We start from the raw sequence: 13,718 nt of genomic DNA, 5'->3' as shown, positions 1-13,718 counted from the left end.
GCCAAAGATCGTATGAACTTACTTTGCAGTGTTAATGCCTTCACGGCAGTCAAAGAAGAAACATTTCTACTTAATTTTGTCTACTGGCACTTTCTCAAACATAGGTGGATTAATGAGAAATTGGGAAATTTATTGTGAAATTAAGGCTTATACATATAAAATTGTCTTGAACTGTATAATGCTTCCTGGAATTTCCTCAGATATATCTTAAGTTTCAAGGCGTAATTCTTTTAAGATGTAGGTTATCTCTTATGAGAGAAAACTGGGGTTTACTACGAAGTAATTGCTTTTGCTCAATTTCTGAGTTACTATGAATCACTTTGCCGTTTAGAGGAAGGAGAATTGGAGATGAAGGTTTGATGAATTGTTGTATTTTCTGTTACTAAACCTAGTTGCTGTCCTGTACTTCCTAAGTCATGTACAGTGTTATGCAAGTTTGTCTGTTTGCAATGTTACGTGGTGCTGCGTAGCATTCAAAATACTAATTCTTTCTTTCCTCTTCCAAAAGCCTGTTTTGTATGGTAGAGCTGATGCTTTGTACATAAATTAAAAATATTTTTAAATGTGTCAAATATTTTTGAAGTTGTTGTGTTCATGACAGTAATATATCAGTAATTAAACGTACACAGCCTTTGTTAGAGGATCAGGATGTCATCATAATTTGTCAGGCTAACATTACCATTTGATTTCATGCATTTAGTAGGTTCATGTCATAGTATGTGTAGTAATGAGTATTGCTGTGATGACTAATCACTTTATGAAGGAAAAGGGAGCTAACTCATAGAACAGAATACCTTGCTTAGACTTTGTGAAAGTTTTCACAGTGACAAGATAGATGACAGTTGCATAAAACATAATGCGCAATTGAATGAAGATTTCTGAATTGAGCATCTTTGTGGAGAACTTTGATATGGAGTTAAAGGATGGAGTTCCTCGTTCTTGTGTACGCTGCTGTTTCTCTGTTACTGTTACCATCATCGATATTAATGAGGGTCTAGAAGCAGCATGTGATGCTGAGATTCTGAGAATGTTGTGAAGGAATGGATTTCTTACAAAGAGCTCCTGTAACCACTTAATAATCTGTGCAGAATTGGGAGCTGAGAAAATGAGTTGGGTTTCTCACCGGTGAAAACATGCTAGTGTAGCCTTCAGACTGAATTGCACAAAGCTTCTTGTTAGGCCCAGAATCATCTGGGTGTTTCAAGTGAGACACCTGTGGGTGGTGCAAAGCCTACAAAGCTCTCTGCCCATCTCCTTTGTGGTATGTACTGTACAAAGGAGCTACCTAGGCCATCCGTGCAGGAAAGAGCTGTGGTTCTTAGCAGGCTTTCTTTGTGTGCAAGTGCATCTCGTACTTCTCAATGTCCTGAGAGCTGTCTCATGAGGAATCTTGGACCTGTCACTTGCATGGAAACAGGCAGATTCTTTGTTTGTGGTTTTAAATAACTGCACTTTTCTATGTAAGGGTCTGCTGTGCCATGTGGCGTGTGATTGTGTCTCTGGCAGCAGTCTGGGCTGAATTCGTGTGGTTATTCACTGACGGGGAAAAAAACCTTGGATCTTTATTTTAAGGAAGTTGTTTCTGAAGCACAATAAATTCTAATACTGACAATCCCACTTAATCTACTTCTGCTTGTGTGAAGCTGGAGAAAGCATCACTGTGTCTTTTCTCACAAACATTCTCTGTTAAAGAAATGGATCTTGTTATGAGGTAGACAAATGACACTTTGCGGCAGAAGACTGAAAGAATGGCTTATCGTTTTCCAATAGCCTTGCATTTGATGGATTGAGAAGTTTTAAACTTTATTTTAGAGGGAAATATGTGCCAGTATGTATATGCTTAGGTGCCTTGCAGGAGTTGAAACCTTGTATTTGCTCACTTAACCTAGTTTTTCTTGCATGCTTAGCATTTCAATACATTTTGTTTTCTGCTATCCCTAGCACTGCTGCTGAAGCTCAGAGATCTGATCATCATCTGGAGGCTTTGAAATTACATAGTCTTGCATGCCAGCATTTGCAGGGACTCTCCAAAGGGTAGTTCAAGTTGGTGCACTATTAGAAGTTACTCCAGAGTTTGATTGCGTGCAAACTGTGCAGCAGTCAACCGCTTTTTCTCTGGAGGCAAGATGCTAGGGATAATAGAACAAAAGCATCCCTCGCTCAGTCTGCATCTGTAAAGATGCAAGTTGAAGGTTACGTATGTTTCTTTTAAGACAAAACTCAAAAGAACCCGCACACCCCTTCCTCAAAAAAAAAAAACCCCAGAGCCAAGCTTCCCCACCCTCAAACACACACACCCAACGTCCCGTCCCCCCCCAAATAAAAAAAAAACAAACCCCAAACCCTGAACCATTCCTACCTGAGGAGAGAAAGCAATGAGGGTATGACTGTTCACAATCAGGAAGAAGTACTGCTGTTGGATGTGATGTTTGGCAGTTGTTTGTCTTCAAGGCTCAAAGCTTATGGTATAAAACATACAGCTGCTAGTCTTTTGTGCCTCTTGGATAGTTTTTTCTTCTGCATGGCTGTGTCAATGTAGGGTAATTATGTTCGGGTGGGTTACTTTCTGCCTATTTGTATATGTATATGTTGAGGTGAGAGCAACTACTTAATCTCCTGCATCAGGAGCCCCCAGCTGGCATTATATTTTAAACAGGGGTTGCCTGTAATGGAACAACTCTGACTGGTATTTTTTGGACAGTCTAACAGTGGGTAAGCAGTTAAGACAATTGACATTACAGACGCTTGAATATTAACAGAATCCTTGTCTGCGAAAACTGGCATGTAATTTCAAAACTCTTGAGGTTTCTACACAGGGTTAATATGCATCTGTCTGAAGCAGATCAGCTTCCTGTCTAGTCCCTGGTGGTTGTCTCAGTAAAGCTTCCTGGTTGCTGCATTGAAGGACTCAATAGAAAATGTGCAGGTAGCCTGATATGTAGTTAGGGCACAGTTCAGCTGTATCTCTACAGCTGCAAATTGTCAGGAAGGTTGTGCTGCAAATTGTTTGGATGAGCAGCTGCTTGCTGTGAAAAAGGGGGAAAGCAAAATGCTGTGTTTTCTGCATAGAAGATGTAGGATAATAGCTGAAGGTGGAACACTTTGTCACACTGGTGTTGTTAAGTGGCTGATGGGCCTTGCTGGACCCTCCTGAGTTGCACTGTGGTGGGTGGGCTAGCTGGTCTGCATCTGAAGTTGGCAGCAAAGTTAGAATAAGAGCTTAGATAAAACCCCCTTGTATTTACCATTCCTAGTGCTTCTAATTTTTGACTGTGTTAAAAGGTTTCAGTATGTCTCTTCTCAAAAGAAAAAAAAAATCAGTCTCCTAAGGGACCATATAAAACAGACATTACACTTCTCTACATTATATGAAACTCAAATTGTTTTTAACTACTAAGAGATGTTAGAATCGTAGAATCATTTAGGTTGGAAAAGACCTTCAAGATCATCGACTTCCAACCATCATCCATGCTCACTAAACACGTTACATGTTTAATAAAAAGTACTCCCGGCTATTTTGCTATGATGGACAACTTTTCTCTTTTTGTGTCAAAGGCTGGCCAAAACTTGGATAAAATGGATGATTTAGATAAGCATAGTGATTCTGACTTGAAAACATCAAGAGCACAGAGGACTAGTAGTTTCTATTACAGAGCATGTAGGCTATGTAAAACATGTAAGAGAGATTCTCATTTAAAGCTTTCCATCACCAAATACGTGCTGCTCTTGGTGGGACAGGGGGATTAACAATAGGTTTGTGCAGGTGTACTTTCCTGTATGATCAAGAAGTAAGAATTCAAGATGTAGGATACTTTCAAAACATCAAAAAACCCCTAACAGAGAGCATATTCCTCCCTCACCTTGTACAGTAGATATCTTTGCATTGGCGTAAGACCTGCCATTTTTATTTTATTTTATTTTTTGTTCTCTTTCATTTTGTTTTTTTACAGACAGGCTAGTGGACAGGAGAGCATCTTCAGATAACAATGTGGAGCCACACTCTGCTCCACAGAAAAATCCTCCTGAAGATCCCTTTGGTTCTGTTCCTTTCATTTCTCACCCAGGCAAGTTACATCTGTAACATCACTACCTCGTATATATATATATATATGTATACATACATACGGATATCTCTTTCTCTGTGTATCTGTTGAAGTATGTACATCCAGTTAAATGACCAAAGAATGATAAAGGTATTGAATGCCTCACGACAGTAGATTGGTGTTGAAGAGATTTTTTAGTGTGTTTATTACCTCCAATTAAAAAAAACCACTTCTGCATCAAATTCCTGGTACTCGTACAGTGTACGGATTATGTAGTCTTCGCAGTGCGAATACATTGGACCAGTGCAGTGTGAATCACTTGAGTAGAACCAGAAGTGCTTTTGCTAGAGGCATATTACTTGCTAAGACTAAATTTTGCTACTTCCCTGTAGTCTGCTTCCAACTCGTGCTGTTCCTTTAGTTCAGTTCTCCAGCCAAGTTAAGCCTGTAAGCTTCTGCTGCATTTAATGCATAGGTTTGGTACAAATTATGTCAAAACAAACAAAATATTTTGTAATCTGTACACTTGAGGGCAGGGGGGGATTTGTTATTGTTTTGCAGTTCGGCTTTGGCTATTTTTACCTTGGATGGAACTAAAAATAACATAGTATGTGAAAATTGACTGTGAATGTGGAACTGCATCATCCTCTAACTTAATTGCCAGTTTTAATGTTTGCTTGATCAGCACTTTAATAATTTTTTTTGGTACCTGTGCCAAACTAAAGCCTACGTGACAGTTAAATGCTAAAAAGACCTTTGGTTACTGATGGAGCCACTTAGGCGCCTGTCTACATTTTCTTGACAGTGCTTCTGTGATAAAGGTGCCTTAACATGACTTTTAAAAACTATTCTTAGAGAAGTTCAAAAGCTCAGATAAAATGCCTTAAAATAAATCATTTGGGGTCAACCTAAGTTAGCATCCGTGTTTCCTTTCACTTTCATCCTGCATTCCCGAAGATTGTTAACTGGGGCTGCTTAATGCTCGCAAGAGCTCTCGTACAATATGTGGTGAAGAGTTACCAGGATAATGCTGTGGTATTCTGCAAGGCAGTTTATAAAAATACTTCTGTATCTGTGTCTGCTCATATTGTTAGAAAGACTTGAATTTATTCTGCTTGGTGTATTACTGTGTTCTTAGTTTCTCTTTTTGTTCTGGTCATTCGGAAAGGACAAGTTTACCTTCTATCATCCTGTTAATATTCAGTTGTTCCATACAGTGTGAAAGCATTTCTTGAGTGAAGATGTTTGCTCTGTAGGTGCAGTCTATAGGTGGCAGTTTAGAAGGATTTATCTTAGAGTCTTCATTAAAGAGGTTGCTTTGTTTTAAAGGTGAGCGTAAATTCACATGCAAAACGAGCAGTAATAGTTATACTTTATCTGAGATGGTGACTATCAGGTGCTTAATCTCCTGTTTTGAGTATTCGTACGCATGTGTCTAGGGATTTTTTTTCTTTCCTCATCTTATGTCTTAGAAATGTATTTGCTCATTATTGTTTTCCAGATAGTTATAATACAGCTTAGGTTGTCCTGAATGGTCTCGCTGTATTATGTCATATGTTTTATTTTTGTTACTTTGAATTCAAGCTTTCATTCTTGACATACTAAAAAACAAGGAGAGATGCCTTCTAAGGGAAAAAAAAAAAAAAATCAAATTCCATCATGGCTGAAAAACCAGACTGCTTGAGAAATGTTGAGTTGGTTGTGAGCTGTTAACTGTTTCACAGGAAAAAAAAAATTATGTTTTTCATTAGCCTTTTTTCTACTGAGTCATAACTGGAATTTGAAGAAATTTACATAATGGCTTGATGTCAAGGAAGGTATTCTTAATTCTGTGTTAACAGTGAATTGCATTTAGCAAACAAATCTGCTATGATAAATCTTTACATCTGAAGATACACCTTTAAAAAGCTGGTTTGTTTTCCCCACGGAACTGTTCTTGGAAATGTCTTGAAATGAGGTATTGTAAGACAACTAAGAAAAGGAGAATGGTGCTGATGTAGACATGTTTTATTTCTAGTTGAGGACTTTCTAGGATATACTTGACAAATGTCCCTAATATTTTGATTTCCTCTCATGCTGAACATTTCTGTATAATATGATCCTTCTGGTTTGTTCCTTTCGATTGTAAAACATTTAACCGAGAAGTAAACCACATGCCTACCTTAATCAGGGCACCAAAGAAAAGATGAGTGAATAGAAATTGGAACAGAGGTTTAATACCTTGAGTGCATTTCCAGCGTTTGGGTGAGAGTCTGTCTTGATCTAGTTAGAGCAGAAGTTTCACTTCCTTACTGTAACGTGTCTACAGTGCAAATATGGAGTGTGATCACTGTTCACTCAGGTTTCTGACTACTGAATGTTGACTTCTTGAGTTACGGTGAGATGAATTGTTGATGTTACCAATACAGACTGTTTAAAACAAAAAAAATAATTTTACTTTCGTAGGAAGTGACAGTTCCTACTGAAGATGTCTACTACGGTATTAACAACCTTTGAGTTGGAATTGTGGTCTTTTTCTGCTTTTTTTTTTTTGCTGTGTGACATATGTCTCAGGTTAGTAAATGCTGTTGTATATGGACTGTAGCCAAGTAGTCACCCAGAGTATTTCTTTTGTTTCGGAGGCTTAAGGGTTCTCTGCTGAAAGCAGCACTTGACTAAATACCTAACTAGTTTCTATCATCTGATGTGAGGTAGCGGCAAGAAGCTGAAGATCTTGTATCATCTTCTGACTTGACATAATGTGAAGTGCTGGTAGTCCAGCAAAACCAGTGCTATTGGGTATGTTTATATGTGTCCAGGAAGGTGATACAGGCGTAAGGGAGATGCAGAGCTTGAAATTTGAAACCTTTTATCATCGCTGGAAAGGACCATGGGTTGCTGAGAGCTGTGAGCCCTTGGGATTTTCCCTGCGGAGCTGAGTGCATTTCAGGCCACTGCTGCTGCAAGGATCACCGGGAAGGAGAACCTGGAACTGGATGGACTAAGGCAGCTTATCTGTCAGAACTTCCATGATTATTCTTCTCAGGTGGGAATGGAGAGCCAGCAACAACATGTATGTCACTTGACAGGCTATGCAGAGGGAAAATAGCAGTGTGAAATGAACTAGCGCATTATTGGGTTGTTCTTATTGTAGTTGATAGGAAAACAGCGTAGAAGCACTTAATGTTACTCATGCTTAGTGTATATCCTATTAAAGTGTCTTCACAAGTACTACATGTTAACTTGCTATACACACTGTTTTGTGCCTAAATGTTTGTGGAAGTTAGTCACAGCTTAGAACTTGAGACGGCTGGAAAAGAAAATTGGCTTGAGAAAGAATTCCAATACTCAATGTGATAGAAACAAAACTGGCATTGCAAACTTTTTGTGAAAAAGAGAAAAGAAAGCACAGTTGAGTAGCCAGCCCTGGGGCATTTAGGACAGGTGCCTAACATGTGGAAAACAGATTCTGGTTATTGAATGCCTGAGACACTGGATGGTAACAGTGGAAAAATTAGCTTCTGAGGTCAGCATTTTGGCATTGAAGCTTTTGATTCAAGTGTGTGTGTGTCAAACAGCTAGTGTTGTAACATCCTTTGTTAACATCAACTTGAGTGTTTCAGAAACTCAGAAGAGACACACATTTTCTGCATTCTTCAAATTGTAAGAAGGAAATGTCACGAATATAGTACAGTTTGCTGTTGAGTTTTACTCAGTGGCCTTTTGCCATCTTATGTTTGCTGACAGTAATTCTTTCTGGGATTAAATTGGGCTAGCTTGGCTTTTGCTTCCTTCAGCTTAATATGGGAATTCACAGAAGTAATAAAAGATTTAAGGTAATTCTCCAAATGACATGAATGGACTGTGTGAGAAGTGGAGATGTTGGGAAACCTTGACTGGAACTTCTTCGCAAGTGCTGACCTGAAGCTGTCTGCTAGGTGTTTTGCTCCTGTGCAGAATGTCAGTGAGCTGTCTTCTGGCTTGTCTTATTGGGATATGGTTCTAGATCAGGTCATCTATTTGACTGTTCTACTGAATGTTTGTAAAGCTCACTTTCTATACTGTAGACATGGTGCTTCTTGATCAAGTCACTGTTGAGTTTTCTAACATACACAGGTAACCCCTTCCTAGTCACCACATGCATGTTCCCTCTGCGGAGACCAGGGATAAAAGCAACTTTAGGTCTGTAGTGGCTTCCTTTTGACTTCCAGACTTCCTGCACTCAGACTTGGTAGTGTCTTTAAATGATCATTATAGGTGTCTGTCTTGGAATAAGAACAGTTTTGTGGTGTGGTATGTAACTTTCTAGTCACAGCTGTGTGGATCTGGCAGAACACCAGCCAGCTGCATGCCAGACAGCAGTACAATGGAAATCATCTGGCGACTTGGACTCAATATGTCCCTGAAAGGACTCTGCTGCAATAGCTGATTATTAGCATTCACTGTGTTGCAGCAGAAGAGCGCGTTCGTCTGGCACGAAGTGATGTGGGTGACAACTAATCATTTGGTTACTTACTTGTATACTGCTTCTAGCAGGGTTTAAAACCACTGCAAGTTTCTGTCCCACAGCTTTGGAGCCCTCAAACTACTATGCAGTCTGCAACTTCAAGTGAAATGCAGCTCACTACAATTAAGGAAGAAATGACAAACATGAGAAGAGGAGAAGCAAAAATATTTGAGCCAACTTTCTCTACAACATTAGAACAGCTCACGCCATCAGTTCACGTTTCTTCCGCAATTGATATTACTGAATTGTTTGTTAAAAGACGCCGAGACCCACAACTTGATATGGCTGTTGTACGGTGTTCCAGATTTAGCTAACCTGACAATTAAATTAAGCTCTTATCAATGTTTGTACTCGCTGAAAATACTGCTTATGTTACTCCATAACCTTTCCTTGGCTATGGTTTCAGGTATTGCTGAATGCAGATTCAGGATCTTGCCCTGTATCAACATAACCTTTAGACTTTAGCTTTTCGCGATAACACTTCCAAAGTATCTTGGAACTTATTCACACATCACGAGAATAAATTATATGTGTGGGCTGTACCAGTTGTGTGCTTTTTCTCTCCAAAATAATGCACTGATGTGTTGGGGTTTGGATGGTTTTTTGTCAAATCTTGGAGCATTCATGGACACCTTTTTCTTTTTTTTTTTTTTTTTAAATGACACACTTCAACCTGTAGAGTAATTACTTGAAAGAATATCTAAGCAATAGATACTAGGCAGAAGTGGTTTTTTTCCTCCCATTTTTGTTGTTCTTGAAAAGAAAGGTGGTAAGCGGTATAAATCCCTATTACAATATTCAGCAGCTGCTGCTCTGGCTGTTGTCAAAGAAATAGTGCAGATTTAGTTGCAGCATGCCGGTAATCCTTGGGCCTGACATGTGGCAAATTGTTCTGAAATGATGGTGGCAGTATGTTACCAATTCAAAGAAAGCTTAAAGCCCTTATGCCCTGCTCTTTTGCCACCCCCGCAATACCCTAAAATGATGAACCAGCAGAAGGCATGTAATTACTGCAGTTGTTAGAGGGAATTCATCCTCTTATAATCGGATGTCTTGAAAAAGAACATCAGAACAGAAAATTTCCTTGAAGATTGCGATCTTCTTATACGATTAAAGATGTTCCACCTGCCTTGCATCTGAGGGAAGAACGATTGTCTCCTACACGATGCAAACCTGATTAGAAGTGTAGTAATCTGAACAGTACATTACAAACAGATGTTACTGAACATTTTGCAGCATTTTTTTATAAATATATATCTGAACAGTCTCTGCAGCAGTTTAGGTTGAGAAGATTGCATGAAATCAATGTGACGGAACACTTCATTTTTGAAATCTGTTTGGCCAGAGCGTTAAATTGTCATTAATGAGGGAATTTTTCCCTTTTGGGGCATTAAGTTTCTATTTGTAGTGCTCTTTGTATTTATTTAGTTTGATAACTTCTTTAAAAGTGGAAGAAGGGGAACTGTAGGGTAGAAAAACAAAAAAAAATACTGCTCTCATAGGTTTAAAACTGATAGCTCTATGGAGGATATTTTTGTTTCTTTGGTTTTAACACCAGTCTGCTGCCATTTTCTCCCTGTTGCTGGGACTAAACCTAAGACACTGCAGATGAGAAGGTGTGTGCAGAGATGGTTTCTTCCATGAAGTTTGGCTATGTTGAACTACAAAATGTTTACAACTTTTATCTTTAGACTAATGTCTGCCTGGAACAGATGGCTCTGTTTGTTTGTTTACACCACCTCAACACAAGCTGAAGAAAAATGCAAGATATGTGCTCTTTCCTGAAAAATACAAATGTGGGAGCAGTGAGGTCACCACTCTTAAAATACTTTAGAAACAAAAGTGCTTTCTTGAAAACTATATAGCAGGAGCAATTGCTGTTCCCAGCGTTATCCCATGTGTACTGTTTGCTTTCCTGTTTTAAGTTGTGCATGTAGGGTTTTACATGCTGGGTCTGAAATTTGAGTACTATTGAGCTGTTACTGTAGCTTGTGTGTTTCTAATCACTGCACAATTTATTATCTCTTCAATAATTTTAAGTCTGTACAAAATACAGGAACCTAAATTTCCTGCTGTGATAAAGAAGTAGTATTTACAGCTCTGGCAAGGAGGTGGTGCATAGGGAGGAATCTCAGAGCTGAAGAGCTAGAAATTCAGAAACCCTGTTCGGAAATCATTTGTAGTGAAAGGAGGGATTTGAAGCTGATGAGCGAATAGGCACTTAATTGCCTGGTGCTGTGGTGATGTTACGGCTGGAAAAATAAATATGCTTGCTTAATCTTTGAGTGGCCTCAGAATCGAGGTATTTGAGAAAATGTTTTCTTGTGGGCAGGGACAGACCTTTAGAAATACACAGGCTCAAGCTTCCTTTTCCTGTGTGTTGCTTGATTCTAGCCATTGTTTAAAAAGGGTGTTGTGTGCTATATTCAGTGTGCGATGGCTTAGGCCCGTTGCCCCGAGTAGAGCAAGAGGCTGCAAAACTGACTGGTGCCAAGACAGAGTGCTGTGTGGAAAGTATTGTGAAAATGAATACACACTTCAAGTTTTTAATACTATCCCTAGTTATTCAAGCACCTTCCATCTCTCTGCCTCTGTTTAAGTAATGTGCTCAGCGTTTCCTTGAAGACTGGTTCAGAGCTCCAAGTATGTGAACAAAACACTTAGCTTCATACATAGCAAGCAGGCAGTCCCTGCGTTTGCTATAGAACACGAATCTCTAGCAACTGGGGCTGCTCCATGAATTGTTCCTGCCTTCATCCCAGTCTTCCTAGAGATGGTATTTGTTACATTCAAGAAAGGAAATTTAGAATGCTAATAGAGATTCATTAAAAATGAGGTTGTCTGCATTCCCCAAATCAGCTGCTGCATTTTGTCAGCAAGAATAACATGTCTTGGTGGGTGTATGAAGAGATGTTGGAATAGCTGGTGTGTGAGCACTAATACATTGGGTACGGTTTGGGAAGCTGCTTTAAGTGTTTTGCCATGTGTTGTCAAGTTTGGTGGATGTATGTTTTGTCCAGTGAGGTCTGTTACTGAGAGCTAAATGCCGTGTGGCTCAAATTACTTGTTCAGCCAGTCAGTAGCTGTTGGTAGAGGTTGGTTGTTTGTCTTGTCGGTGTCCTTTGCAGTTTGTTTTCCAGGGAGTGTGACTGTGGCAGCAATTACCAAAGAATATTTAAACCTTTGGGGAAGTCAGGTATATTGGATATATTGTGGCTCAGTTCCTGTCTTTAAAAAAACCACTTCATAAATTGTTTTCTGCATATGGAAATTATGTACCAAGGTATAATCGTTCCTTGGGAGTTTTAACTCATGTGGATGTTGACATACATAAAAGGTTTGGGTGTTTTGTTGTGTAAGTGGTGTTAACATCTAACCTAGAAATACTTCCTCTTTCTTCTCCTTTTAAGTGTAATTTCATTTATGTTAACATTAGTGTTTCAGTAAATACTGGAAGCAGCAGGATTTGGAAGATAGGGGGTTATATAGTGCGATGTGAAGGCTGTACCTTAGGGAAATCTAAAGTAAGCTGCCAAATAATCCACATTCTAATTTAGTGGGTAAAACAAATATGTAGTATGTAAAATTACAGTAGATAAGAAGCAATCTGACACGAGAAGCAAAGAAGAAACAGCTCAAAGCCCTAATCACCTGATGTTTTTGGTCATTCTAGTCATCTTGTTTTTAAATCCATACATAAAATACATTATTGCAGAATTTTTATTGTTATTTTAAGTGTAATTGCAGCAGAGCAAAATGGCTACTGGATGAAGAAATTGACTGTGAATTCCTTTCAGTAAAAGAAGAAATTTCTCTTGTGAAACTTAATATTCTGGTCTAAACTGGAGCATAGGAAGGAAAAAATCTTACTTGGCTTGAAAGTTGCATGCTAATTTCCTTGTGAAAGAAGAAACTACCTGAGAAATTATTTTGTGTATGGTAAGAACAGGAGACTCATGAGCTAAATTTTGGCTGAAGAATTTTTTTTTTTCAGAGACATAACTGGTCATACATCCATCGCCAGCTTTTTCAATCCTATGAACACTTTGAGACGATTAAATTTCAGCAATTGTTTAAGAAAACCATAAATGGAAGGCATTAGTTTTAGTTAGGTGAGAAGGTCAGTAGTCTAGCATGGTGCTATGACTAGAGTTTGTTAATAACTGCTTTAATGAGGACCAACCCCTGCCCCCAGGTTTGTGTCAGATACTAGACATGTCAGAAACTCATACCCAGCGCTCAGGCTGTACTCTGTTGCACAGCATCTCACTAGTGCAGGCGGGTGCCTGGATGTTCCTCACCAGGTGAAAGTGAACTCAGTGGGACCGTTAGGCGATATAAAGTGATTGTCAGGCCGAGGTTTCGGTGGCGCAAGCATCAACTCAGTTGGTTTTGCCATTGTTCTGGTCCCCCTCTGAAGGTTGCTACCCACCTAGTGTTCAGCTGGCAGTGACTGTGATGTGGTCTCACTTCCAAGTATTGCATACAAATTTTCGGTGTGTCTGCGAAGAGGTGGATTATCATTGCTGCTGTTAGCGTTACGTGTTCAATTATACATTCTTAAAGTGGCGTGGCTGCTGTGTGATCTGTGTCCTAGAGGAAAGGACATCTCAAGAGCAAGTATGCTTTCCCCAGCTGAGTCCAAGTGTTTCGCTTTTCCTCCTGTTCGTTTTCTTCAAATAGAAAATTGACAGTCAGTTAACGCTCCTGAAAACACCTCAGTGCAGCAGTGGGGCTCCGACACAGGGAGAAACTTGTTTTGCCTGTGTCTGATGAGTGCTATACCAATGGTACCATGCAGGCTTATCTGGTCTGCATGCTCTTGCCATCTTTTTTGTTTACTGATGTGAAGTTTTTACTGCTCCTAGTATTTTGAAGGCAACCACCCCACAAAAGAGTCAGCAGTGAATTGTTCTCTTAGCTCTAGTTGTCAGACATTAAATAGCGGGGATGAAGGTGTTAGAGTAAAATGAATAGATTAATTTCTTTACAATAGACAACCTGAGCTGACAGATCCTATTTAGAAACAAACACCAAAACACTTCTCTCAAGTTAAAGTAATACCTTTTTTTTTGCCTGAACTGCTACACTAGAAGTTAGAAGGGGCTGAATGTGGAGCTTGGGTGTCACTAGAAAAAAAGACATTGCCGAAGCATAGATTTGACAAGCAAAGGCAAGTATTGCTTTTA

At 39.2% G+C, this 13,718-nt stretch overlaps 1 protein-coding gene across 4 annotated transcripts in view; it reads left to right on the top strand.

The window, feature by feature from the left end:
- Positions 1-13,718, top strand: part of BMP2K (BMP2 inducible kinase) — a 65,978-nt gene that overhangs the window by 45,389 nt on the left and 6,871 nt on the right. For all 4 annotated transcript variants that reach the window (XM_010575479.1, XM_010575478.1, XM_010575476.1 and 1 more), the window contains one exon: positions 3,951-4,064. In XM_010575479.1, coding sequence (XP_010573781.1) covers positions 3,951-4,064 — 114 coding nt within the window. The remainder of the gene's footprint in view (positions 1-3,950; positions 4,065-13,718) is intronic.

The sequence above is a fragment of the Haliaeetus leucocephalus genome, unplaced genomic scaffold (assembly GCF_000737465.1).
Source record: "Haliaeetus leucocephalus isolate CR32 unplaced genomic scaffold, Haliaeetus_leucocephalus-4.0 Scaffold484, whole genome shotgun sequence".
In the NCBI taxonomy this organism is placed as follows: domain Eukaryota; kingdom Metazoa; phylum Chordata; class Aves; order Accipitriformes; family Accipitridae; genus Haliaeetus; species Haliaeetus leucocephalus.
Note: the sequence above shows the minus strand (reverse complement) of the source record. Positions and strands in the feature narration are given on the sequence as shown.